Genomic DNA, 24,395 nt, shown 5'->3' with positions numbered 1-24,395 from the left:
AACCTCCCCAAGATCCCCGAGAACCTCAGTTTCTACGAAGCACTCAGACTACCAAGATTCTAGCTTTATTTTAGTTTTAAGTACGGTGGCTCAGACCGTAAAGAATCTGCCTGCCATGCAGGAGACCCTGGTTCGGTCCCTGGGTTGGGAAGATCCCCTGGAGAAGGATATGGCAATCTGCTCCAGTATTCTTCCCTGGAGAATTCTACAGACAGAGGAACCTGACAGGCTACAGTCTATACAGTCCATGGGGTCGCAAAGAGTCGTACACAACTGAGCGACACACACACATACACACACACACAGGCACGTGACTGCGCTGGCGCGCTGCGTAATGGCCACCGGAGGAGGAGGAGATCTGGGGGTTACAATGGGTCCCAGGGGTGCGGGGTGGGGGAGGGCAGGGAGGGGCTTGAGAGGGCGGGAATCTGTGGTGTTCTCCCGGCAGTGGGAGCTGTGCTTTAGAGCTCTCCCTTGGAGCCAAGAAGGGAAAGGCTTGGCAGAGCCAGGGGGACTGAGAGAGAGTAGAGGGCGCGTCTGAGAGATGTGGAAAGAACTGACACGACGTGGCGACGGACGGACTTTGGGACCAATGGGTCCCCTAATACATCCTTGTTGAGCACTCACTACGTACTTGCCCATGTCCGAGTCTGCCCTACGGCACCTTACATTCTCACTGGAAGCAGTAAACAAGGTAAGTCATGTACACGGCCTGCTCAGGAGGAAAGACACTGTAAGTGCTAAAATACTACTAATGTAAGTGAAGGACATTAGATAATTATGAAAGGAGATAATGAGTCAAAATGATTTAAACTAGTTACCACATTCACTTCATTCTGGTTGTTTTTGAATTCTGATAAGCTAAACTTATAGCTAATAACGAGATTAGAATTAATGCCATAGTAAATATAGCTTTTCCTGTGGTCATGTATGGATGTGAGAGTTGGACTGTGAAAAAGGCTGAGCGCCAAAGAATTGATGCTTTTGAACTGTGGTGTTGGAGAAGACTCTTGAGAGTCCCTTGGACTGCAAGGAGATCCAACCAGTCCATTCTGAAGGAGATCAGCCCTGGGATTTCTTTGGAAGGAATGATGCTAAAGCTGAAACTCCAGTACTTTGGCCACCTCATGCGAGGAGTTGACTCGTTGGAAAAGACTCTGTTGCTGGGAGGGATTGGGGGCAGGAGGAAAAGGGGACGACAGAGGATGAGATGGCTGAATGGCATCACTGACTCAATGGACATGAGTTTGAGTGAACTCCAAAAGTTGGTGATGGACAGGGAGGCCTGGTGTGCTGCGATTCATGGGGTCGCAAAGAGTCAGACACGACTGAGCAACTGAACTGAACTGAAATATAGCTTTGGAGGCTTCCCAGGTGGCTCAGCAGATGTGCCAATGCAGGGATGCAGGTTCAATCCCTGGGTTGGGAAGATGCCTGGAGAAGGAGATGGCAACCAACCCCAGTATTCTTGCCTGGGAAATCCCATGGACAGAAGAACCTGGTGGGCTACAGTCCTTGGGGTCACAAAAGAGTCGGACACAACTAAACAACTAAATAACTTTTTGGATTATTTGCTTGAGATGCTTAGGGCAGGGTAGGAGGGCAATTTCTAGGTCGAATGATAGAAATGCAACAGCTACTTGCAATTTTATGGAGGAGAAGCATGCTGACCCTCTGTGATAAAATTCACCTTTGTATGGGCTTGACCTTTCTGTATAAATATTTATTCGTGGCAGTCAGACTGCATAAATAAATGTACTAAATAAATACAAATGAGTATATTAACAATGTGTTAGTAAACAATGTCAATATGAGATGTCTGTTTTCCTGATTATATCAAAACTCACTGACTGGAAGTCACTTGTACTATTTACTACTAAAAAGATATGATGCTCCTCAACAGACAAAGACAGAGCCCCTCTGTATGCAGCCTGCTGATCATTCCAGGAATGAAGAAAGCTGGCACACACTGTCACCAGACTAAACATGTGAGTTCAGACAGGGCAGGATGCTCTCCAGCCAACCCGGAGAAGAGTGGACTCTGACCCGAGGGCTGCTGATGAGGCTGGGACACCTGAGGCTGAGTCCCCTAATGGCCCCTCCCCACTGGAAGCCCTCAAACACAGCCAGAAAGAGGGGAAGTTGTCAGCTCAACTCACCTTCCCCCCCGGGTGGCTCTGACAGAGCCAGTGTTCCAAGTGCTGGGGCTGCGTCTACGTTCTCCGCATCATGTGGTACTCAAGCTAAGAGCCCTTCTCTGTTCTGGGTGCTAACACCTCAGAGTCCCACCTTTGGTTCCCGGGTGGGTACACCTCCTTCACTTCCACTGCTGGGTGCTTGTGCCATGGCCCTCTGGTCCTGAACGGGAAGGGTTCAGTTTAGAAATGCAAGAGATGGTGGCCTGATACCTCTCAATCGTGATGTGCAGGCAGCCAGTTCCAGCAGGGCTCATCTCATGATCACCCCACGTTCACTCTTGGAGCCAGAGTCACTCTTGCCCTCTGCCAAGCTGCCTGCCAGTGTCAAAGAGCTGGGGAAACCTTGCTGACTGAAGGGGCACCTGCAGGTTTTCACAGGATGGGGTGGCCCTTCTGCCATCACCACCGAGACACTGCACAGGGAGGAACCACAGCTGCCGGGGTGCCTGTTTATTCTGTGGTCTGTATGTTATAGGCGTCTACTGTGCTGGGGTTTCTGTGTCGGGAGTAGGGACCCTGCTCAGCCCGTTCCCGAATGGTTCTCTGCTCCTGCATTCCCATGGAACCATAGCTGATCACAGTCTCTTTTGAGGGTGTGGTGATGATGATCTGTGGGATGGCAAGCTTCTTCTTTTCTGGATTTACATCAGGTTTCTCTAGAAGGAAGGAAAACATCCAAGCATTTCATAAGTCTGTGTTAGGGCCAGAGCAAAGCAATTAGGTTTGTGGCTAAGGAAAAGAAATGAGCGAGGTTGAAAACAGTCAGAACCCTAAGTGAACATTCCAAAGCTTAAACCAAGCAACAACTCAGACACGCAGGTGGTGAATCCAGGAGGCGCCCCCTCCATGAGGAGAACAGAAGAGGCACCCCCACCATCCTGTGGAGAGCCTCAGCTCTGGGGCGGCCCAGAGACAGACGCAGGAGAGATACCTGGAAGAGGCAGGGTCTGCCCCACAGGTGAAGGTTCAGACACAGTTTCCACAGGATTCTAAACAGAGTGGAAGCTCTCCGTACAGAACATCATCAGTGGGGGTGCTATAGAGCTGGGGGCCACAGCGTTTCCTCAAACTCGTTACGATCTCCAGGAATGCACAGGGCATGTGAACCACTACCAAATGCTACAAGCCTAAATGCAGAGCTCCTTACTGCTTCCACCGTTCACCTCCTGCCTTGCTTCCTGGAGGTCACCACTTCGGGGCTCCTCCACCTGGGCCTCTGTTCAGCCCTACAGAGAGGTCTTTGTGTCCCGCGTGCGCACATGTGTCCTGAACAGAATTAGAAGACATCGTCACCTGCTTGTTCCTCACTGAACACCTCAGGAACTCAGCCACCTGGAGGAGGAGCAGCAGCCCATTCTGCGCCAGACATTGCTCTGAGTCCTGGAATAGCGACCCGCACGTTTCTGAGGTGGGTGCTTTAACACCTACGTTTTACAGAAGGAACTGAGGCATAGAGCAGTGCTGTCACCTTCCCAGGGCTGGCAGCCGAGGAAGATGCTGCCACCATCCAGTGCCACACACACAGCTTCCATGGTTCTAACCATGGCCGAGGGGCCCACGCCTGCACTCAGCTCAAGAGTATCCTTTCTTCTCCTTTTTATCATAAGTCAATGTGCATTTCATTGTATTTTGAATTAAAATTAAGATAATTTCTTCATATCGATTTACACAAGCTTTTTTACATATTGTGGTTTAGTTGCTAAATTGTACCCGACTCTTGAAATGTCATGGACTGTAGCCCGCCAGGCTCCTCTGTCCATGAGATTCTCCAGGCAAGAATACTGGAGTGGGTTGCCATTTCCTTTTCCAGGGCATCTTCCCAACCCAGGAATTGAATTTGCCTTGCCTTGCAGGCAGATTCTTTACCAACCGAGCGGGTATGTTATATATTAAGACTACTTAAAAATATTTACTTAAAAACATTTCACTTAAAAATAATCCACACTGGTTAAAAGCTATATTTGGAATGCTGCTTCTTGCAGACACTTCACACATACTTGCTGCTGGAACCACACACTGAGTCTCGCAGTGACCACACCCTCCCCAGCTGAGCACAGACAAGCCTGGAGTTCACTGTGGGGGCCATCATGCTATAACAGCTCCCTTTGATGAATATAACTTAGCTTAGTTCCAGTTTCTCTGTTTAAACTATGCTGCAGTGAACATTCTTGCATTTATGTATTTACAAACTTTTGGAGGTTTACCTGTCGGGTAAGTTACTAGGAAAATGTTGGCCAATATTGTCAACTTGCTTTCCGTAAAGATTAATTTGTGTTTCGCTAAGAGATTATCACCAGGGACATTTCTCCACATGCTCCTGCTTTTTTCGTTTTTCTAAACCTTTTCCAAGGCTACAGTGACCGTGGAAGTGCTCATTCCGCCCCTGTATCTTCCTGTGAATGAATGTCATTCTGCATTTTCTACTTTTACCTTTTTTGTGTGTGAGCTTTTTTTTATATTTGGGAAACTCACTGTTAGGGATTTATTAAATATGTTACAGATAGCTCCTGGCTTTTTATTACAGCTTCCTTCTGCAACAGATTCATCCATCTGTTCCTTAATGGCTTGTAGTTTGTCAGACTGGAAAAGGCACCCCCGGGTCCAAACTTGTAAAAACCATTCACTCGTTTCCTTTTCATACTTACTTTATACTTGTTTTCTCAGTTGTCTAGTGAGATTGCCTATCTCCCCCAACCACTACCATCTTTACCACAGCACCTCTCGGGGCCCCACTGGAGCACGAAGGACACCGTGAGTTCATCACTGTGAGACACGTTCACACGTCAGAGGGTTCTATCTGTTCTAGCCACTTTTCCAGATGCTTCCTGCCATCCCTACACTGTTACTCTTTCACGTGACCTTTGGGCTAATTTGGTTCTGTTCTCAAAATGACCTGTGCTCTTTTGCTCGTGTCACACTGACTTGCTAGAATAAGGGTGAATTAACACCGTGACGCTGCTGAGGTTTCTAACCCCAAACAAGACTCCTTGCATCTTCCTCAGAGTTTTAAAGCTTCTTCATTTAGAAACACGAATCTTTTCACAGTTCTTAATGCACACAGCCTGCACTATTTTTCAGTTACGGCCTGCAAGTTACATTTTAGTGGCCAACGTAAAACAGCACACACATCACCACGGGCTCCACTGGGTCTGGAGTCCAGCCTACGGTTCAGCTGTCAGCCCAGTCGTGTCCTCATCTGAACCTGGAGACCTTCCACAGCCACTCAGGTTGTAGGCAGAGTTCATTTCTTTGTGGGCCAAGGACAAAGCACTGTCTCCCTGCTGGCTGGCGACTCTCAAACCAAGGGAGCTGACTGCTTCACAGCCACCTCTCTGATGCTTTCACCTGTTTCAAAGGCTTCTCTGATGAGCTCAGGAATGCTCCAGAAAAGTTCCATTTGGGTTAAGCCAATACCAAAGGTTACTAACCTGATCCTGGAAGCCTCCCCCATCCCCCTCCCAGGGATGACCACACGTAAGGGCAGGGGCTCCTACAGACTTGTTCGCAGAACTGCGATCTGGGGGCCTCTGAACCCACCTCCCACGTTACCAGATGCCTTCAGTCTGACTTCCACCCACAACGTGTCTGGGCTCTGGACCTGTCATGTGTTACTCTTTGACCTCTTGTTTCTGTTGTAAATATTTTTTGAGCTTACCATTATTTGTTTTACATTTGTTTATAGAGGGCTGGGGAGATGTTTTACTTTTTAATGTAGTCAAATCCTTCAATATTATCTGTAATGTCTTTGCTCTGAGGTTTAGAGAGATGTTCCCAATTGAGGAATCAGAATAAAATGTACATCTTATTTTTTGTAGGCACCTTTTTTTTTCCCCCAGTAAGGAAATTTTTTTTAGATGACCACACACTGTCAACTGGAAGATGGTACTAATTGCTCTTTTCCTTTCCCCTTTGAGTTGCCTGATCAGTTTACAGTCTACCTTTTAAAAAATTTTAAGTAGACTTGATGTACATGTAGTCACTTTTTATATTCACTCAACCCATCTAGAATTTATCAGAGCATACAGCAGGATGTTACAGTCCACCTTACATTCTCTCTTAAAATGTTAAGGAATCTTCCTAGCACAGTTTACCATACAAGCCTTCCTTTTCCCATCTGATTTTGATGCCAGCTTTATCATACTCTAATTATATATAGACATGGTGACATCGATACATACACAGTCACTCTTGTCCATGTTTCCCCTTTCACTCACCTGCCCTTTTTATATGGTAGCCATGTTATTTTAATTATTATAACTTTTGATGTCTTTTAAAATGTTTTACTTTGACAATATCAATTCACAGAAAGCTGCACGAGTAGCCCAGAGAGCTCCCTGCTACCTTGTCAATTGCCCTCAGCGGCAGCACCTCAGGTGACTCACCTCAGGCAGCAGAACATATGCTCACCTCAGGTGACGAACAGGGCCGACTGCGGTGCAGTGAGTGTTCTGAGCCGTGTGGTCACCTGTAACCACTACCAGATCCAGACATTGGACAAGGCCGGTCTTCCTGCCACACTTCAGTCCCGCCCCACCGCCCCCAACCCCGACCCCTGGCAGTCCCTAGTCTGTCCTCATCACTATCATTTTGTCATTGGAGAATGTTACATAAATAAAATCATGCAGCATATAAATCTTTGGAAACTGGTTTTTCACATTTTTTTAATAGTTGATAATACAATACAGTATTTCTATCAGATGAGGAATGTTTTTTTTAGCATAACCACAATGGCACTGTCACATCTAAGGATATTATCATTGACTTTTTATTATCATCTAATACCCAGTTTGATTATCTCAAGAATAACTTAGCCCAGATCCAAACACTGCTTTTTGTTCATAGGTCTCTTAAATCTCCTAGCAACTGCTGTGGACTGAAAGTTGGTGTTCCCCTCCCTCCAAATCATATGTTGAAGGCCTGATTCTTGATGTGATGGTATTTGGAAGTGGGGCCTTTGTGAATTAAGGTTAGATGAGATCATGAAGGTGAAGCCCTCAGGAAGGGATCAGGAGGAAGAGGGGACCACAACCTTCTTCCTCTGGCCGCGTGAGGACACAGCCATCAGACAGCTGTCTGGGATCCTCACAGGAACACAGACAGATAGGGGGCCCCCCAGGCTCCAGTATGATGAGAAATGAGGTCTGTGGTTTAAACCAAGCCCATAGGATTTGCTTTTTTCCCCTGGGTATGTGGCATCTTAGTTCCCTGAGAGGAGATCGAACCCACTCTGCGTGCAGTGAACTGTAGACTCTTAACCACTGGATCGCCAAGCAAGTTCCCAACCCATGGTGTTTGTGATGGCCACCTGATCAGACCTATAAGACAGCTCCTTTTCTTCAAGTCATTTATTTGTAGAAAAGTTGGTTGTTGTTGTTTTTTTTTCCAGAAGATTTTGCAGCATTTTGGAACTGGCTGATTGCCAACTTGTGGTGCCTTAGTCTCTATAATGTATGTTTCTGGGTTTTTAATGCAAAAGTTGAAGTACGGACAGAAGCAGCAAGAAGCGAGCACAGTACAATACATCTGCATCACCAGCTGCCACAACTACAAACCCGGTCACACCTGGTCTCCACCGCAGCATGCACTCACCTGTGTTCTGCTTACTACACTGCTGGGTAGCAACTCAGCCTGACCTCAGCAGCTGGAAATAACCACTTTCTCACCATTTTATGGGTCAAGTATTGAGCAAAGGCTCAGCTGGACAGTTATCACTGTGGTTTCCCAGGGGCTACAGTCAAATGCCATCTGAAGGCTCGACTGGGCTGGCCACGGCGGACACCCACTCACCAGGCTGCTAGGTGCTGTGCAGCAGCTCAGCTGCAGTCGCTGTAGGCTCGTCACTTACATGCCCATCACCCGGGTGGGATGCACTATGCGACTGCTGCTCCCCCATGGCCTCCCCAGCGGCCAGCGCAGCACAGCTGGCACCCAGGTGAGCCTGCCAGACCCTGCCACCCTTCATCGCCCACCACCTGGAAGTCACTTCAGCCACTCTACTGGTTACAAGACAATGTCAAACCTGAAAAGGTTTAGAGAGGGGATGAAGACCCCCGAGGTAGGAGAAGCATTGAGATCAAATCACAGAACCTGCGGAGAGGGAGGGAAGCAGCATCTGTGAAAACACGTACTCTCCTTCACCTGGCAATCCAGCACAACTATTTACACTCAGAATACTGGGGGTGCAGCTCTAAGAGACAAGGACTCATGTGTATTCCATTCCATGTTTTCTGAGGCATACTTCAGACCAGACACAAGGCACAGTTCTTAAGTGTTCAGCTGCAGTTTCCCATATCCAAACAAGATGCAGAACTTTCCAGCATCCCACAGAGCTCCCACGGGCCCTGTTTCAGTCAGCACACCTCCCCTGACCCTAGCCCAGCAATCATTCAACAGTAGTAAAGCCCATTTTTATTAATTGTATAATACACAGAATTTTTTATTGTTGAACTCATCATTTCTCTAAGGTTTTTATGGTATTAGGTTAACTTTCATTTCTTCAAATATACTAGGGAAATTCCTCAGCTTTAAAACTTGGATGTTGGGACTTCACTGGTGGTCCAGTGGCTAAGACTCTGCACTCCCAAGGCAGAGGCCCAGGTTCCATCCCTGGTCAGGGAACTAGATCCCATATGCTACAACTAAAAATCTCACATGCCACAACTAAGACCCAGAGCAGCCAAATAAAGGAATAAATAAAAACTGTTATTTTTTAAAAAATGACTGTGAATGAGAAGATGCCCCTGCCCTTCTTGAGGTGGTCCTCCTGGCAAACCAGGTATGTGTCTTCACTCCTGGTTCCCACTAAGGCCACCAAGTGCAGCGGCTGGTCTCACTCAATAGTGTTCCCTGGGTTTACTCCACCTCTCTGCAGCATTCAACACTGCCAACAAGTTCTCCCTTCCTAAAACTTGATTCAGTATAATTTAAAAACCATGAAACTTACCTGTGTAAAGCATACAACTCAATGGGATTTAGTAAACTTTCAAAGTTGGGCACTCACTGACTGAGTCTTTAAGTCTATTTCCATCATTCTCCGAAGAGCCCTTGTGCCCACCCTTGGCCCAGGCTCCTTCCATATGGGGTTGACTTTCCTGGACTTTTCACGTAAGCAGAGCAGGATCTGTGTCTGGTTTCTTTCACTCGCATCTGCTCTGGGGTGTGCTACCCAGGACAGCGTGTGCCAGGGTTGTGTTCCGTGTGATGGCACTCTTCACCTGCTTTCTGGGAACTCCACCCTCATTCTGCCCCCGAAATTAGGGTGTGACACACACGGCCACACCTTTCCTTGCTGGCACAGGTCCAGCCCGTCCTGGAGAGCTGGGCACGCAGGCCTCTGAGGGATGGTGCCCTTGCTAATACGAAGCAAGATAACACCTCTCACAAACGAGACATAGTCTGTGTGCATGCCACTGAAACCTGTCCAGCCCTCTGTGGACCATGGACACTGAGGGTGGCCAAGTGTGAACACACAATCCTGGATGCTGCCACGCCCAGGGCCCAGCCTCTGACCTCTTCTTTACTTGGAGGACACTGAGCCCCTTGGTAGTAAAGCTCTTCTGTGACCAGCGGCCAAAAGCTTCCTGACAGACTGGCAGCAATTTTCCAAACCTCCCCCTAGGACTCTGGCCCTTCCTGCCTTATATAAGAGCTCGTGAATTAGAATTTGAAGTCCAGGCCTCGCTCCCATGTCCAGTGTGCTCCCCTCAAACGGTTTTCTGCCCTTGATGACCCCAAAGGGGCCTCAGTGTGAAGCTCTGTGCCCAGCTTCTCTCTCCTCCATACCTTCCTTGTTGGATGCACTGGCTATCCATTCTCATGGTCACCAAAGCCCACTTGGCTCCTCTCTTTGCCCCCACATCCTGTCAGACAGGAAGTCCCCTTGCACAGCCCGACTACCTCCTACTCTCCCCACCAATCACCACCCCACCACCCCCCTCACCCCCGCCCCCCGCCAAGTTAGCTGCTCAGGCTCCAGTCTGTGGAATGCGGAGGGAGTGGCAGGCGGGTGCCAAAGGTGTGCAGCCTTCGGGAGGACTACAGGCTGGTTTGGGTCTGCACATGGCTTGGCCCTTCTTGCTGTGTGTTACGCAGCTACCACTTGGAAACTTAAAACCAATTACATTAAACTTAAATGCAAACTTATTACATTTTTTACGAGAACTCTCATATTTACCTCCTAGATAAAGGTCCCCAAACCTTCTCCATCATCAGGGCACGCCCCCTGCTACTAGCAACCCACCGCAGGCTCCTGTGCGCCTCATCCTCAAATACACGTCTGGTTTCGGGAGTGTCCTACCTCCCACTTCAGATGAAGGCCACTGCCGCTTAGCCGCCCCTTTCTCCTCACGGAGGCTCTCCGCAGGCTTGGTGTCCGAAGGCTTCTTGGACTCTCGTGAAGGTCTGTCCACCCGCCTTTCCTCAGCCTTTGAAACTAAGTAAGTGCGCCGGGTCTTCGACTCCTCATCTGAAAATACATGTGCAATTAACTGGACCTATTTTACTGAGTCTGGGCAATGGACCCCATCCTTCAGTTGCCTGCTCTGTTTGGAATGAAATAAGATAGCTTGAAAGACTTGGGGCACTCCATTTCCCTACATGTGAATACTTCCCCGGATGAAAAGGTCCCCGAGGCACCGTCCTCAGAGAGGACCCAGCGCCGGAAGATTTACGGGGGCGGGGCCGCGCCGGGAAGAGGCCACCGGCCCTTTACCTTTCCCCAGTTTGCGTTTGCTTTTGGAAAGGCCCATAGGTGGACCCACCGCCCCAGGCCCCCACCAGAGTCAGTGCCAGCCCCTGCACCTAGTGGGCGCCCTGCCCACTGACTCACAGACGCCGGACAGCCGCCACCCAAGCCTGCGCGGTCACCACGGCAACACCACCTCCCGCGGGACCAGCCCATCCTCTCGCGAGAGCGCCCCGCCTCCGAAATAGGCGCGACCCGGAAGTGCCCACCCGCCCTCCGGTCCGCTCGCCAGCCGCGGTCGGTTCTGTTGACGCCGCTGGAAGATCCTGTCGGTCTGCCTTTTCCAGGCCTGCCGCTGCCGGACCAGCCATGGACGGTGAGAGGCCGCCGCCCTCCGGGGCTGCACGGGGCGGGGCGGGCGGGGCTTAGGCGGGTGCCCCTGGCCTCGATCCCAGACCCTGAAACCCGACCCCGGACTCCGGGGCCTGAACCCGGGACCCCAGTCCCCGACCCCATAACCCGGGACCTCGACCCAGAACTCCGATACCAGAGCCCCTTCCCTGATCCCCGCCCACTTCCCCGGCTCTCCCCAACGACCGGCTGCCCCTACCCCCGCCCCGCCCCCCCCTCCCCCCGCCACTTGCCAAGCTGCTGTATTGGTGAGGGACATCAGGCTTTTGGGCCCTGGGATTCCGGGTCAGAGGGCACCCGAAAAGGAGGCAGTTGTACCAGTGCCCCCAGAACATTACCAAGAGAAATAAGAGCTAAGGCAAAAAATCCTCATTAGGTACAGGCACAGAAGTTCTTGAGGTAGGAACCGTATGATTCCATTCCGCAGATGGGAAAACAGGCTGGGAGGGAGTTCATGCAGGCGCAAGCCCCAGGCGGCTTGGTCGTCCGTCTGGTCCTCCGCTGCCAGCAGTACCACCTCAGGGCTCTCTGCCCTGCTCTGCCTAGGAACAGGAAGCATCTGTGATAAAGTGAAGATAGGTACATTTGCTAGAATGTTTCAGTGCTGGTGTGATAGACAGGTGGAACGTCACTGTCGAGAAGGAAATTCTATACAGATTGCCTCAGAGAGAAGATGAAGGCACCCCACCCCAATGCCCAGCACACACACGTTGGGTTTTGCCCCTCCCACTCAGCTTCAGCTCCCCAGGGAGTTCTGTTTTCTTATATCCCTTTTCTCTAGGGCCAGGTTTTGCCTCGGGTGGGAGTCTGTCCCTCCCACCCGAGTCTGGGCCACACCTAACACAGCCTTGCTGTCCCCCGCAGTAAGCACGCTGCCTGCCACCTGCTCTAGATGCACAGACAACCTGGCCTTGCCCAGGGCCTGCGCTCATGGGTGGCAGATGCACAGGGCCCAGGGGAGCTCTCAGCTGGGAGCCTTCACCTGCCTTTATGGGTCTGGATTCTGGTTCCAGAATTTTGTTTCTTCATTCTGGGCTAGTGTGGTAAACAGTTTCAAGAATCATTTCCCAAATTTAGGAATGGGATACACTGAGATAGTTTTAAGGTGAAACTACCTAGCTCTTGAGTTTGGGCGAGTGGCAAATTCAGATACCAAGGGACTTCGCCAGTAACACGTTCGCACATGCACGTCTCCGGTTGGTCATTGCAGATTTGATGGCTCAGAAATGGCAGCTCCCATGGAGAGTGGTCTCTGTGGGCCAGCTCTTTTATAACTTAAGAATCATTACCCTGCTGTTTTTATCCATGAAAAACAGACTGTCAAGTACTATTTTCTTGGGCTCCAAAATCACTGCAGATGGTGACTGCAGCCATGGAATTAAAAGACACTTGCTCCTTGAAAGAAAAGCTGTGGCAAACCTATTAATAAGTAGAGACATCACTTTGCCAACAAAAATCCTTTTAGTCAAAGCTATGGTTTTTGTAGTAGTTATGTACAGATGTGAAAGTTGGACCATAAAGAAGGCTGAGCACTGAAGGTGCTTTTGAACTGTGGTGCTGGAGAACTCTTGAGGGTCCCTTGGACTGCAAGATCAAACTAGTCAATCCTAAAGGAAATCAACTCTGAATATTCACTGGAAGGACTGATGCTAAAGCTGAAGCTCTAATACTCTGGCCACCTGATGTGAAGAGCTAACTCACTGGAAAAGACCCTGAGGCTGGGAAAGATCGAGGGCAAAAGGAGAAGGGGTGGCAGAGGATGAGTGGTTAAATAGCACTACCAACTCAATGGTCATGAGTTTACGCAAACTCCAGGAGATAGTGAAGGACAGGGAAGCCTGGCGTGCTGCAGTCCATGGAGTTCCAAAGAGTCAGACAAGACTTAGCAACTGAACAACAAGTAGTAAACCTTACTAGATTGGGGAGAACTCCCAAGGGTCCTTTGTAAAGCTGCACTGATTACAGACCGTACTGAGTTTTCACTGTGGACTGCACTCATACCCTTAAGGTCAGCTGGTGCTGTCCAGGTGTTTCCTAGAGGTGTCAGAAGGTCAGGGAAACTCTCATTGCCTGAGCTTTGTGGCTAAGGAGGTGCCAAGCTGGTGTGAGTGGGCCTCCCTCCAGGCCCCAGTTCTGTGGCAGCTCTTCACATTCAGGGGAGGTGGTGACCATCAGCCGACTAGGAGTGCTGCTTCTCACACTCCTCACCATCTTTTAATCGTCTCTCTTTGCAGACACCCTGTTCCAGCTGAAGGTATGTGCTGATCAGCCTTTCACCCTGACCCTATCCCGGTGGTTGTCAGTGGGGACAGATGGTGTAAGTCACACTTAGGACAGTGCCCAGCCAGACTGATGACCAAAGGGTCGGGGACATGCCTTTCTGGCTTTTCTTGGGCTGAGCGGAAGCAGGTCACTTGGACTTGTCCCTGAGGGCGACTGTGTGCATCCCGTAAATGGTCCATGCGGTGTTTAAAATGGTGGCCTCACGTCCTTCAGAGTCACACACGGGACAGCATTCTTTCTGGCAGCGAGCATCCCTCCTGCCCGCGGTGGTGGCAGGCTCTGTCAGAGTTCCTTAGTCCCTCAGAGGGAACACACACGTGGGCTCTGAAGGACAAGGGAGTGAGGTTGTCTGGTCCCAACTGTAGCAGCTGCACCAGCTCAGCCCTGGGGCCTCCAGACCAGATTCCCAGGTCAGGACCACCTGGACTTCTCCCTGAGGAACGGAGGACGGGAGGTAGACACACAAGAAACCTTTTCTCTACAACTGGAAATCCCGGGTGACACTGGCTGAGAGAACACTGCTGGCCTCTGGGAGGCCACTTGTTCCCCTGGCTCGTCTGAGCCTTCTCCCTGCCAGCTTCCAGTCAGCAGAGGTCTGGGGGCCGCTCTGACCAGGGCTGAGGTGTGCGAGGTCACACCGGGGGCTCCGTTTTGGAGCTGACTAGAGAGTCCCAGGGCACCTGGCCAGAGGAAAGGACCTTGTTTAGCAGCAGTAGATGGTGGTCCGGTGTGTACTTCAGGCTGTGCGTGGGGTGGGGGGGCCGGGCAAGGCTGGACAGGAGGCCGAGGAGCCGCCTCGGGAGGGGCCTTGGCGGCTGGGGCAGGAGAAGGGCTGCACCAGCCCGGCTATCTGTGCACAGCGACAGCTGACGCCAGCCACACTGGGCGCCTGGAGTGGGGCTCCCAGGACCAAGGAACTGATGTTTTACTTAAGTTTTAAGTAATTTAAACTTAAATAGCCACATGTGTCTAGTGCCTACTGGACTGGACAGTGCAGGAAGAGAACGGTCTGGGGGTCAGGTGATGCAGATGTTGATTTAAAGGCCTCTCAGGATTGAGTTTGATGACCAGGAAGTGGGTTGACTTTGGAGAGAGCATCCTGTGGCCATGAGCCTACAGTTAGGGAGCTGGTGACCTACATGGGCCAGACCACGGGAGCAGGACACACGTCAGCCTGAGGCCCAGACACCAAGGCGTTCAGCTGTTTGCTTCACAGCCAGACGGAAGGAGGAGATCAGAGAGGGAGGGGTTTACGCTGGTGAGGCCTGTGGGCAGTTTCTCAACAGGCCCCCAGCTGCTGTTCTGTGGAACAGGCTGGAAGGTGGGGCTGAGGCCCCCGCAGCCCGCCTGTGTATGGAGGGAAGGCGGTTGCAGGCACAGCCCACGGACAGGATGCTGGGAGGGGAGCGGATTGTCCAGCAGAGGCGGCAGTCCCTCGGGTGGACTTGAGGCCCAGGAGGGCGGGGTGTGGGCCAGGCAGGCTGCTGCGGTGACCCAGCCTCCTTACCTCAGTTCACGGCAAAGCAGCTGGAGAAGCTGGCCAAGAAGGCGGAGAAGGACTCCAAGGCAGAGCAGGCCAAGGTGAAGAAGGTGAGTGTGGGCCCTGACGCTGGCCGGGCTGTCCTGTTGGTCCTGTGCTCTGACCCTCCATGGGGCGGGGCGAGGCTGGAGGCTCCTGGGGTCGCCCATGCTCTTGGGGGACTTGCTTGTAGCCACTGGTTACAGCCATTGAGTGGCTGCAGTAGCTCCTGGGGTCTGGGCCAGTCTGAGTGACCCGGTGCCCTGGGGAAGAAAAGGAACGCAGCCGACCGTGTGGTCTGAAGCCTTGTCCCCCAGAGGGTCAGCACTGGCCATGCTGGCCTTTCCAGCTCTGCTGCTTCCAGGTGGACAGATTCTATGTGTGACCCAGGAGGAGCTGAGGGGGCCGGGCATGGCAGTGGAGAGGACGCATGGAAAGGCGGCCATGGTCTTTGGGCTTGGCTTTCTTTTGTCTGATCCTGTCTGGGGGCTGGTTGGGGCCCTGGTCCTAGATACCCTCACTCCTGAGACATTTCTGAGGAGAACCCCTGGGGAGAGGCTGAGAAGGGGCCACCCCCTCACCAGCAGACAGAGAGCCCCAGGACAGGACCCCAGCTGGCATCTCCCTCCTGAATTTCAGGCCCTTCAGCAGAAGAATGTAGAGTGTGCACGTGTGTATGCTGAGAACGCCATCCGCAAAAAGAACGAAGGTGTGAACTGGCTCCGCATGGCGTCCCGCGTGGATGCCGTGGCCTCTAAGGTGCAGACAGCAGTGACCATGAAGGGGGTGAGTGCTTGGCCAGGGGATGCGGCCGGCTTCTGCTGGCAGAGTTGAGGGTGCAGCTGGGACTGGGGTCACCCTGGGATTCCCTCTCTACGGTCAGGCAGGCACCAGTGTGAGACACGCCCTGAAGGCTCTTAAGTGTCCATGCACGGCCTGGGTCTCCTCCTGTCCATTCTTCCATCGACAGCACCATCTGGGGACGTGCCATGCAGGGACCCCTGGGGCCTGAGGGCCCTGCCCACCTCTTCATTCTTGCCTCTGCCAGGTGACCAAGAACATGGCGCAGGTGACCAAAGCCCTGGACCGGGCCCTCAGCACCATGGACCTGCAGAAGGTCTCTGCTGTGATGGACAGGTTCGAGCAGCAGGTGCAGAACCTGGATGTACACACGTCGGTACGTGCGCCCAGGTGTGCGGGTAATGGCCACGTCTGCTCCCTCCCTCCCCCTGGGGCAGTCACTCCCCTGGAGCCCGGTTTCTTGTGTGGAATCCAGACCAGCCCACAGAGGTCCAGCAGGGGAGAGGGGGCCCGGGGCTGGGGTGGGTGCCCCAGGACCAGCACTCTGGAGAGTGTGCGCTGGGGAGAGTGCCAGAAGGGGCTGGAGGGACAGAGGGAGCCCCAGGGTGCCCTGACTGCCCAGCACTCGACCCCCAGGTGATGGAAGACTCCATGAGCTCGGCCACCACGCTGACCACGCCACAGGAGCAGGTAGACAGCCTCATCCTGCAGATCGCGGAGGAGAACGGCCTGGAGGTGCTGGACCAGCTCAGCCAGCTGCCTGAGGGCGCCTCTGCTGTGGGCGAGAGCTCCGTGCGCAGCCAGGAGGACCAGCTGTCCCGGAGGTGGGCGGGGCGCAGAAACCCAGCCCCGTGTCTGCAGTGGGGGTGGGGGCGTCAGGCAGCTTACCCTAGAAGGGGAGGAAGGCAACTAGGATGGCCTGGAAGAGGTGGAGGGCGCTGTTGCGGGGCCTCAGAGGGTCCTGTTGTTTGCAGGTTGGCCGCCCTGAGGAATTAGCAGAGCCCGCACCAGCGCCCCTTCCTGGCCTGGGGGAAGGCTGGGAAGGCCGCCTCCACCCTTTCCCTCTGGTCTGGCCTTTCTGCCGAGCGAGCCTACAGCCTGCGGCAGCACTGGCCCCTGCTGCTCTCAGCCTCTCACCTGCCAGCCCTGGGACTCTTCTTCTTGTCTGAGTGTGGGCGTGGGTCTGTGCCCTACAGGGTGAGTTTGCACAAACTTCTGACTTCTGTGGGTGATTTCTGTGACTCTGGGCCAACCAGCTGGACAGTCTGCAGGCTCCCTCCATCCACTACCCGCTAAGAAATTTACAGGGACTGGCCAGTGGTCTCCACATGGATATGGGGGCCTTCAGACTCCGTGATGGCAGACGCATGGGGAGCAGTCAGCCAGCCAGGGTCGGAGCAGCTCCCTGTTGCCAGCTTCCCCCAACCCCCAGGCTCCCTGTTCCAGCTGGAACCTGGTCCTGCCGCTAGATGGGCTCAGGCTCTTCCCCCTCCTGGGGGGACGTTATTCCCGTAATTGTAGTAACAGGGTGCCTCCCCTGACTGGCTCCTGCTGCATGGTGGGCCCACGCTGTTGACCTTGAAGCCGGAGTGACTGATAAGAGAGCCACAGTGGGGCCCGCGGCTACACTGGTTCAGATGACGTGCGGGAGCCTGAGGGGAGCTTCAGATAGGCTGCACGTTTCTGTTTTCTTCAATTCCTAAAGTTTACTTTGTCTTCCTGAAGCTCCCAGGGTTTTTTGTTTTTGCCAAAAGAGAAGGAACAGTAGACAGGAAGCAGCAACCGGAAAGCACCTGTGGTTGGGGCTGACCAGAGGCCTCAGACCAACCGTCCTCACAGCGACGGCTCTGGTGGACAGAAATGTGGGACAGCTTTCCCGAGGCTCACTGCGTTTCATTCCTCCAGGACTTGGAGGCCACAGGTGTTCTGTACAATAAACTATAGACAGTAGTGTGAGACCAGAGAGAAAAGGGATCAAGAGTGTCTGATCTGTCTTCTGTGATGACCACCTCGCCTTACACTCTCGTCATCCCTTGGGGCTCCCATGTGCTGGGGATCCAGAGAGGGTCCCAAGTGTGTCCCCAGGGGGTGTGGAGCCCCACCGGGACACAGTGGGGGCAGAGGCTACTCCTCATCAAAGGGAAGCCGGCAAAGCTTGCCTTCTGAAATGCTGTTCTGAGTAAAAAGATTGAGAACCGTTTCCATCTTTGTTTCAGTGGCTGGCGGGAGGCGGGAGGAGGATGTGGGTGTGCGCCTGAGGTGGGGGCCCTTGGCGTGTGGTCCAGCCCCAAGGACAGGCTGATGCGTTCCTGAAGCGGGCAGGTAGGTAGTGTGAGGAGTGAGATTCCCAAGCCCTGCTCAGTCCGACTTGATAGGATCCAGTTTCTTTACGATTTTACCATGAAATAATTTTAAACTATTAAAAATTGAAAACCTAGTGCACAACATCAGTATACATTTATGTACGAGCTTTCCTCACCTCAGGCCTCTAAATTACCCAGGAACCAACTGAGAAACCTATGCCAACCCCAAGTCTGGGACAGGCCCTCTAGTTTCTCTGACCTGGATGGCCACAGTTTACACCCCTGAGCTCACAGGAACCACCTCTGAGCACTGTGCTATGTGCATTGGAAACTGCACCCAGGCACTTCCTGCATGCACCCCCACTGTGGGCCCCCGTGTGTACACCTTATGGACAACGTGAAGCACCACAGCATGCTCCTACGTGCGCGCCAGAACCAGATTGGTCCACCCTGCCACCGCCCCACATACTCCAGTAACAATGTTCATGCCCCTTCCATATTCACAAACCTTCATCAGGGCACTTACTGTGTGTTACAGAAACTATGTCCGGGCACTGTATAAACTAGAAACTATGTTCCTGTACCTGCTGTGTACACTGGAAGCTACCTCTGGGCGCCACCCTGTGCAAACCAGAAAACAGTCCTCAACCCATCAGTTCAGTTCAATCACTCAGTCGTGTCTGACTCTTTGTGACCCCATGAACTGCAGCACGCCATGCCTCCCTATCCATCACCAATTCCCGGAGTCCACCCAAGCCCATGTCCATCAAGTTGGTGATGCCATCCAACCATCTCATCCTGTCGTCCCCTTCTCCTCCTGCCCTCAATCTTTCCCAGTATCAGGGTCTTTTCCAATGAGTCAGCTCTTCACATCAGGTGGTCAAAGTATTGGAGTTTCAGCTTCAACATCAGTCCTTCCGGTGAACACCCAGGACTGATCTTTAGGATGGAGTGGTTGGATCTCCTTGCAGTCCAAGGGACTCTCAAGAGTCTTCTCCAACACCACAGTTCAAAAGCATCAATTCTTTGGCCCTCAGGTTTCTTTACAGTCCAACTGTCATATCCATACATGACCACGGGGAAAACCATAGCCTTGACGAGACAGACCTTTGTTGGTAATGTCTCTGCTTTTTAATATACTGTCTAGGTTGGTCATAACTTTGTTCCAAGGAGTAAGCATCTTTTAATTTCATGGCTGCAATCACCATCTAAAGTTATTTTGGAGCCCAGAAAAATAAAGTCAGCCACTGTTTCTCCATCTATTTGCCATGAAGTGATGGGACCAGATGCCATGATCTTAGTTTTCTGAATGTTGAGCTTTAAGCCAACTTTTGCACTCTCCTCTTTCACTTTCATCAAGAGATTCTTTAGTTCTTCACTTTCTGCCATAAGGGTGGTGTCATCTGCATGTCTGAGGTTATTGATATTTCTCCTGGCAATCTTGATTCTAGCTTGTGCTTCCTCCAGCCTAGCGTTTCTCATGATGTACTCTGCATATAAGTTAAATAAGCAGGGTGACAATACACAGCCTCGACGTACTCCTTTTCCTATTTGGAACCAGTCTGTTGTTCCATGTCCAGTTTTAACTGTTGCTTCCTGAAATGCATACAGGTTTCTCAACCCCTCGGTGCTCCATAAAATGCGTCCTGGTGTCCCCTTCTGTGCACCAGAAACCATATCTGTGCACCCTCACTGCGGGCTTGGGAACCACCTCTGTGGGCCCCCCATGTATGTACCAGAAAGCATGTTGGTGCGCCGCTCCCTACCCCGTGAACATGTGAAGCACGACGGTATGCCCCCATATATGTCCAAGAACCAGAATAGTGCACCCCGCCCTCAGTGCGCTCCAGAAACTATATCCGTCAGCTCCTCTGTACTCATTGAAATCGCATCCGGGCTACTGCCCGGGAGCTGCAGAAACTACTTCCGGGCAGTTCCTATGTGTCAGAAACTACATCCAGGTACCCCCTTGTGTGCACCAGAAACCACATCCTTGCGCCCCCGTTATGGGCGCGGGAACCAGGTATGTGGGCACCAGTCTGTGCAAAAAAAGCATGTTGGTGCGCCCTCCTATGTACACGTTAGGGATGACAGGATGCCACTGTATGCGTGGGGATCAAACTGTTGCAACTCTGTATGTTTCAGAAACTACTGGGCACTTCTGTGTGCATCAGAAACGTCTGGGCACTATCTGTGTGCGTCATAAATAACGTCCCGGTATTTCCTGAGTGAATCAGAAACAATATTCGGAATCCCTTATGTGCTGCTGCTGCTGCTGCTGCTGCTAAGTCGCTTCAGTCGTGTCCGACTCTGTGCTACCGCATCCAAAGCCCACCAGGCTTTGCCGTTTCCGGGATTCTCAAGGCAAGGACACTGGAGTGGGTTACCATTTCCTTCTCCGTCCCTCATGTGCTCCTGAAACCAAATCCGTTTGCCCCCACGGTGGGCGCAGACACCAGGTCTGTGGGCACCCACATGTGCACTGAAAGCATGTTGATGCGCCCTCCTGTGGACATGTTAGGCACGACAGCATGACACTATATATGCGCGTAGGAATCAAATTGTTGCGTACCTCTGTGTGCCAAAACCTTTGTGTGGATCACAACAAACTGTGGGAAATTCTTAAAGAGATGAGAATACCAGACCACCTGCCTGCCTCCTGAGAAATCTGTATGCAGGTCAAGAAGCAACAGTTAGAACGGGACATGGAACAACAGACTGGTTCCAAATTGGAAAAGGAGTAAGTCAAGGCTGTGTATTGTCACCCTGCTTATTTAACTTATATGCTGAGTACATCATGCTAAATGCCGGGCTGGAGGAAGCACAAGCTGCAATCAAGATTGCTAGGAGAAATATCAATAACTTCAGATACGCAGATGACATCACCCTTATGGCAGAAAGTGAGGAAGAACTAAAGAATCTCTTGATGAAAGTAAAAGAGGAGAGTGCAAAAGTTGGCTTAAAACTCAACATTCAGAAAACTAAGATCATGGCATCCAGTTCCATCACTTCATGGCAAATAGATGGGGAAACAATGGAAACAGTGACAGACTTTATTTTGGGGGGCTCCAAAATCACTGCAAATGGTGACTGCACCCATGAAATTAGAAGACGTTTGTTCCTTGGAAGAAAAGCCATGACCAACCTAGACAGCATATTAAAAAGCAGAGACATTACTTTACCATCAAAGGTCTGTCCAGTCAAAACTATAGTTTTTCCAGTGGTCATGCATGGATGTGAGAGTTGGACTGTAAAGAAAGCTGAGAACCGAAGAATTGATGCTTTTGAACTGTGTGGTGTTGGACAAGATTCTTGAGAGACCTTTGGACTGCAAGGTTATCCAAGCAGTCAATCCTAAAGGAAATCAGTCCTGAATATTCATTGGAAGGACTGATGCTGAAGCTGAAACTCCAATACTTTGGCCACCTGATGTGAACAACTGACTCATTGGAAAAGACCCTGATGCTGGGAAAGACTGAAGGCAGGAGGAGAAGGGGACGACAGGATGAGGTGGTTGGATGGCATCACTGACGCGATGGACATGAGTTTGAGTAGGCCCCAGGAACTGGTGATGGACAGGGAAGCCTGGCGTCTTGCAGTCCATGGGGTCACAAACAGTTGGACACGAATGAGCGACTAACTGAACTGAACTGTGTGTGCTCCAGAAACTACATCCGGGCATTTCCTATGTGCCTCAGAAGCTACGTCTGGGCACCCCGGCCCTTATGTGCACCAGAAACAACATCCATTCGCCTCCATTGTAGGCACAGACATCAGGTCTGTTGGCACCCATGTGCTCACCAACAGCATGTTAGCGCGCCCTCCTGTGGACATGTTAGGCGCAACTGCACGAAATTATATGTATAGGCAAGAATGCACGAAGTTAGGGCACTTCCTGTGTGTATCAGAAACAACTGGTCGGACACTCCCTGTGTGAATCAAAAATAATGGTCCCGGCACCCCTTTATGTTCACCTGAAACCACATCCGTTCACCCCGTACTCTGGACCCAGAAACCAGGTGTGGACACTCTCTTGTGCACCAAGATAATGTTGGTGCACCTTCTTATGGACACGTTAGGCACGACAACATTCCATTGTATATATGCTCGGGAATGAGATTGTTGCATCACTTCCGGTGCACCAGAAACAACGTCCGGGCACTTCCTCTATGCATCAGGAACAACGTGCGAACACTCCCTTATGTGGAGCAGAAACCACATCCGTACTCCCCCACTGTGGGCACGGAAACCAGGTCTACGGGGACCCATGCGTGTGCCAAAAGCGTGTTCCTTCGCCCTCTGTGTACACGCTAGGCACAACAGCGTACCCCTAAGCTAAGCTAAGCTAAGCCACTTCAGTCGTGTCCGACTCTGTGCGACCCCATAGACGGCAGCCTACCAGGCTCCTCCATCCATGGGATTTCCCAGGCAAGAGTACTGGAGTGGGGTGCCATTGCCTTCTCCAGCGTGCCCCTATATATGTACAAAAATCCATCCAGGCACTTCCTGTGTGCTCCAGAAACAACGTCCGGTCACTTCCTGTGTCCATCGTAAATAGTCTCCGGCCACTTCCTGTGTGTTTCATATATAGTCTTGGTACTTCCTGTGCAGATCATCGGAGAAGGCAATGGCACCCCACTCCAGTATTCTTGCCTGGAAAATCTCATGGACGGAGGAGACTGGTAGGCTGCAGTCCATGGGGTCGCTAAGGGTCTGACACGACTGAGAGACTTCACTTTGACTTTTCACTTTCATGGCATTGAAGAAGGAAATGGCAACCCACTCCAGTGTTCTTGCCTGGAGAATCCCAGGGACGGGGGAGCCTGGTGGGCTGCCGTCTATGGGGTCGCACAGAGTCGGACACGACTGAAGTGACTTGGCAGTTTAGCAGTGCGTATCATAAACATTCCGGCACCCTTTTATCTGCACCTGAAACCCCATCCATTCACCCCATGTTCACGCAGAAACCAGGTCTGTGGGTGCTCTCCTGTAGACATTTTAGGCACAGCATGGCATAGGAATCATATTGTTGCATCGCTCTATGTGCATCAGAAACAACGTGTGGGCACCCCTTATTATACCAGAAACCACATCAGTTCGCCCCCACTGCAGGCACAGAAACCCGGTCTTTGGGCACCCATGTATCCATGAATAGCATGTCAGTGCGCCCTCCAGTGGACACGTTAGGCACGACAGCATGCCACAATCTATGCTCAGGTATACGTCCGGTCACTTCCTGTGTATCATAAATAACCTTCGGGCACTTCCTGTGTGCATCATAAACGTCTGGGCAACCCCTTATGTGCACCAGAAACCACATCCGTTCGCCCCCACGGTGGGGGCACAAACTATGTCTGAGGACACCCAGGTGTGTACCGAAAGCATGTTTGTGCGCCCTCTTGTGGACATGTTAGACACAATAGCATGCCACTATATCTGTGCGGGAATCAGTTCGTTACATCCCTCTGTGTGCTCCAGAAACCGTGTCCGGGCACTTTATGTGTGTATCAGAAACTACCTCCGGGCAACTCCTGTGTACACCCGAAACCACATCTGTGGACGGCACTGTGCCCGTGGGCCCCAGGTTTGTACCAGAAAGCATGTTGGTGTGCCCTCCAGTGGACACGTTGAAACACTACAGTATGCCCCTATGTGTGCGTCCGAACCAGATTGGTGTACAGCCGCCTTCTGAGTTCCAGAAACTGCGCCCCTGAGCCCCTCTGTACTCATGGAAACCACATGCGGGCAGCAACCCGTGTGCCCGAAACTACGTCAGGGCAGTTCCTGTGTACACCAGAAAGGACGTTCGGGCACCACCCCGACGCGAACTAGAAACGATGCTCCTGCGCCCCATTGTACACCAGAAATGACCTCCAGGCGTTACTCTGAACGAACCAGAAGATACCTTCCTTCAACAACCCCCTCGGTGCTCCAGAAACTGCCTCCAGACACCCCCGTGTGAGAGCCAGAAACTACTTCCGTGCAGAGCCTTGTGTGCACCTGAAAATGTGAGGCACAATAGCATGGCCCCTGTGTGCCCCAGACCCCGAATGGTGCACCCTGCCGCTGTGTGCCCCTCTCTGTACTCACTGGAACCCCATCCAGGCAGCCTCCTGTGTACCCCGAAACTACCCCCGGGTAGCCCCTGTGTGCTCCAGAAACTAGTCTGCCCAGCTGGCTGCACCCCTGTGAGACGC

General features: G+C 51.9%; 2 protein-coding genes and 1 long non-coding RNA gene across 4 annotated transcripts; 2 read left to right on the top strand and 1 right to left on the bottom strand.

The window, feature by feature from the left end:
• The first annotated feature begins 422 nt into the window (after positions 1-422).
• On the top strand, positions 423-3,855 carry LOC147353112 (uncharacterized). Its single transcript, XR_015145421.1, has 2 exons — positions 423-694; positions 1,904-3,855. It is a non-coding gene; the product is annotated as an uncharacterized LOC147353112 (long non-coding RNA).
• Positions 2,634-11,097, bottom strand: SPATA33 (spermatogenesis associated 33). Of its 2 annotated transcripts, none has more exons than XM_086350487.1 (3): positions 10,998-11,097; positions 10,495-10,662; positions 2,634-2,854 (listed from the first exon to the last, which is right to left on the bottom strand). In XM_086350487.1, the coding sequence occupies exons 1-3, from the start codon at positions 11,095-11,097 to the stop codon at positions 2,649-2,651; spliced, it is 474 nt and encodes a 157-aa protein (XP_086206613.1). In that variant the 3' UTR covers positions 2,634-2,648. The 2 variants fall into 2 exon arrangements, with proteins under 2 accessions (XP_086206613.1, XP_086206614.1); XM_086350488.1 differs by having other exon boundaries at positions 10,909-11,018.
• Positions 11,098-11,152: 55 nt separating this feature from the next.
• CHMP1A (charged multivesicular body protein 1A) lies at positions 11,153-18,095 on the top strand. Its single transcript, XM_086350486.1, has 7 exons — positions 11,153-11,257; positions 13,527-13,546; positions 15,088-15,165; positions 15,734-15,880; positions 16,143-16,271; positions 16,532-16,719; positions 16,870-18,095. The coding sequence occupies exons 1-7, from the start codon at positions 11,251-11,253 to the stop codon at positions 16,889-16,891; spliced, it is 591 nt and encodes a 196-aa protein (XP_086206612.1). The 5' UTR covers positions 11,153-11,250; the 3' UTR covers positions 16,892-18,095.
• Positions 18,096-24,395: the final 6,300 nt, after the last annotated feature.

This window comes from Bos grunniens, chromosome 18, assembly GCF_055505025.1.
Source record: "Bos grunniens cultivar Pamir isolate PY7600 chromosome 18, Bosgru_T2T1.0, whole genome shotgun sequence".
In the NCBI taxonomy this organism is placed as follows: Eukaryota; Metazoa; Chordata; class Mammalia; order Artiodactyla; family Bovidae; genus Bos; species Bos grunniens.
This window is presented reverse-complemented; position numbering and strand designations above follow the sequence as displayed.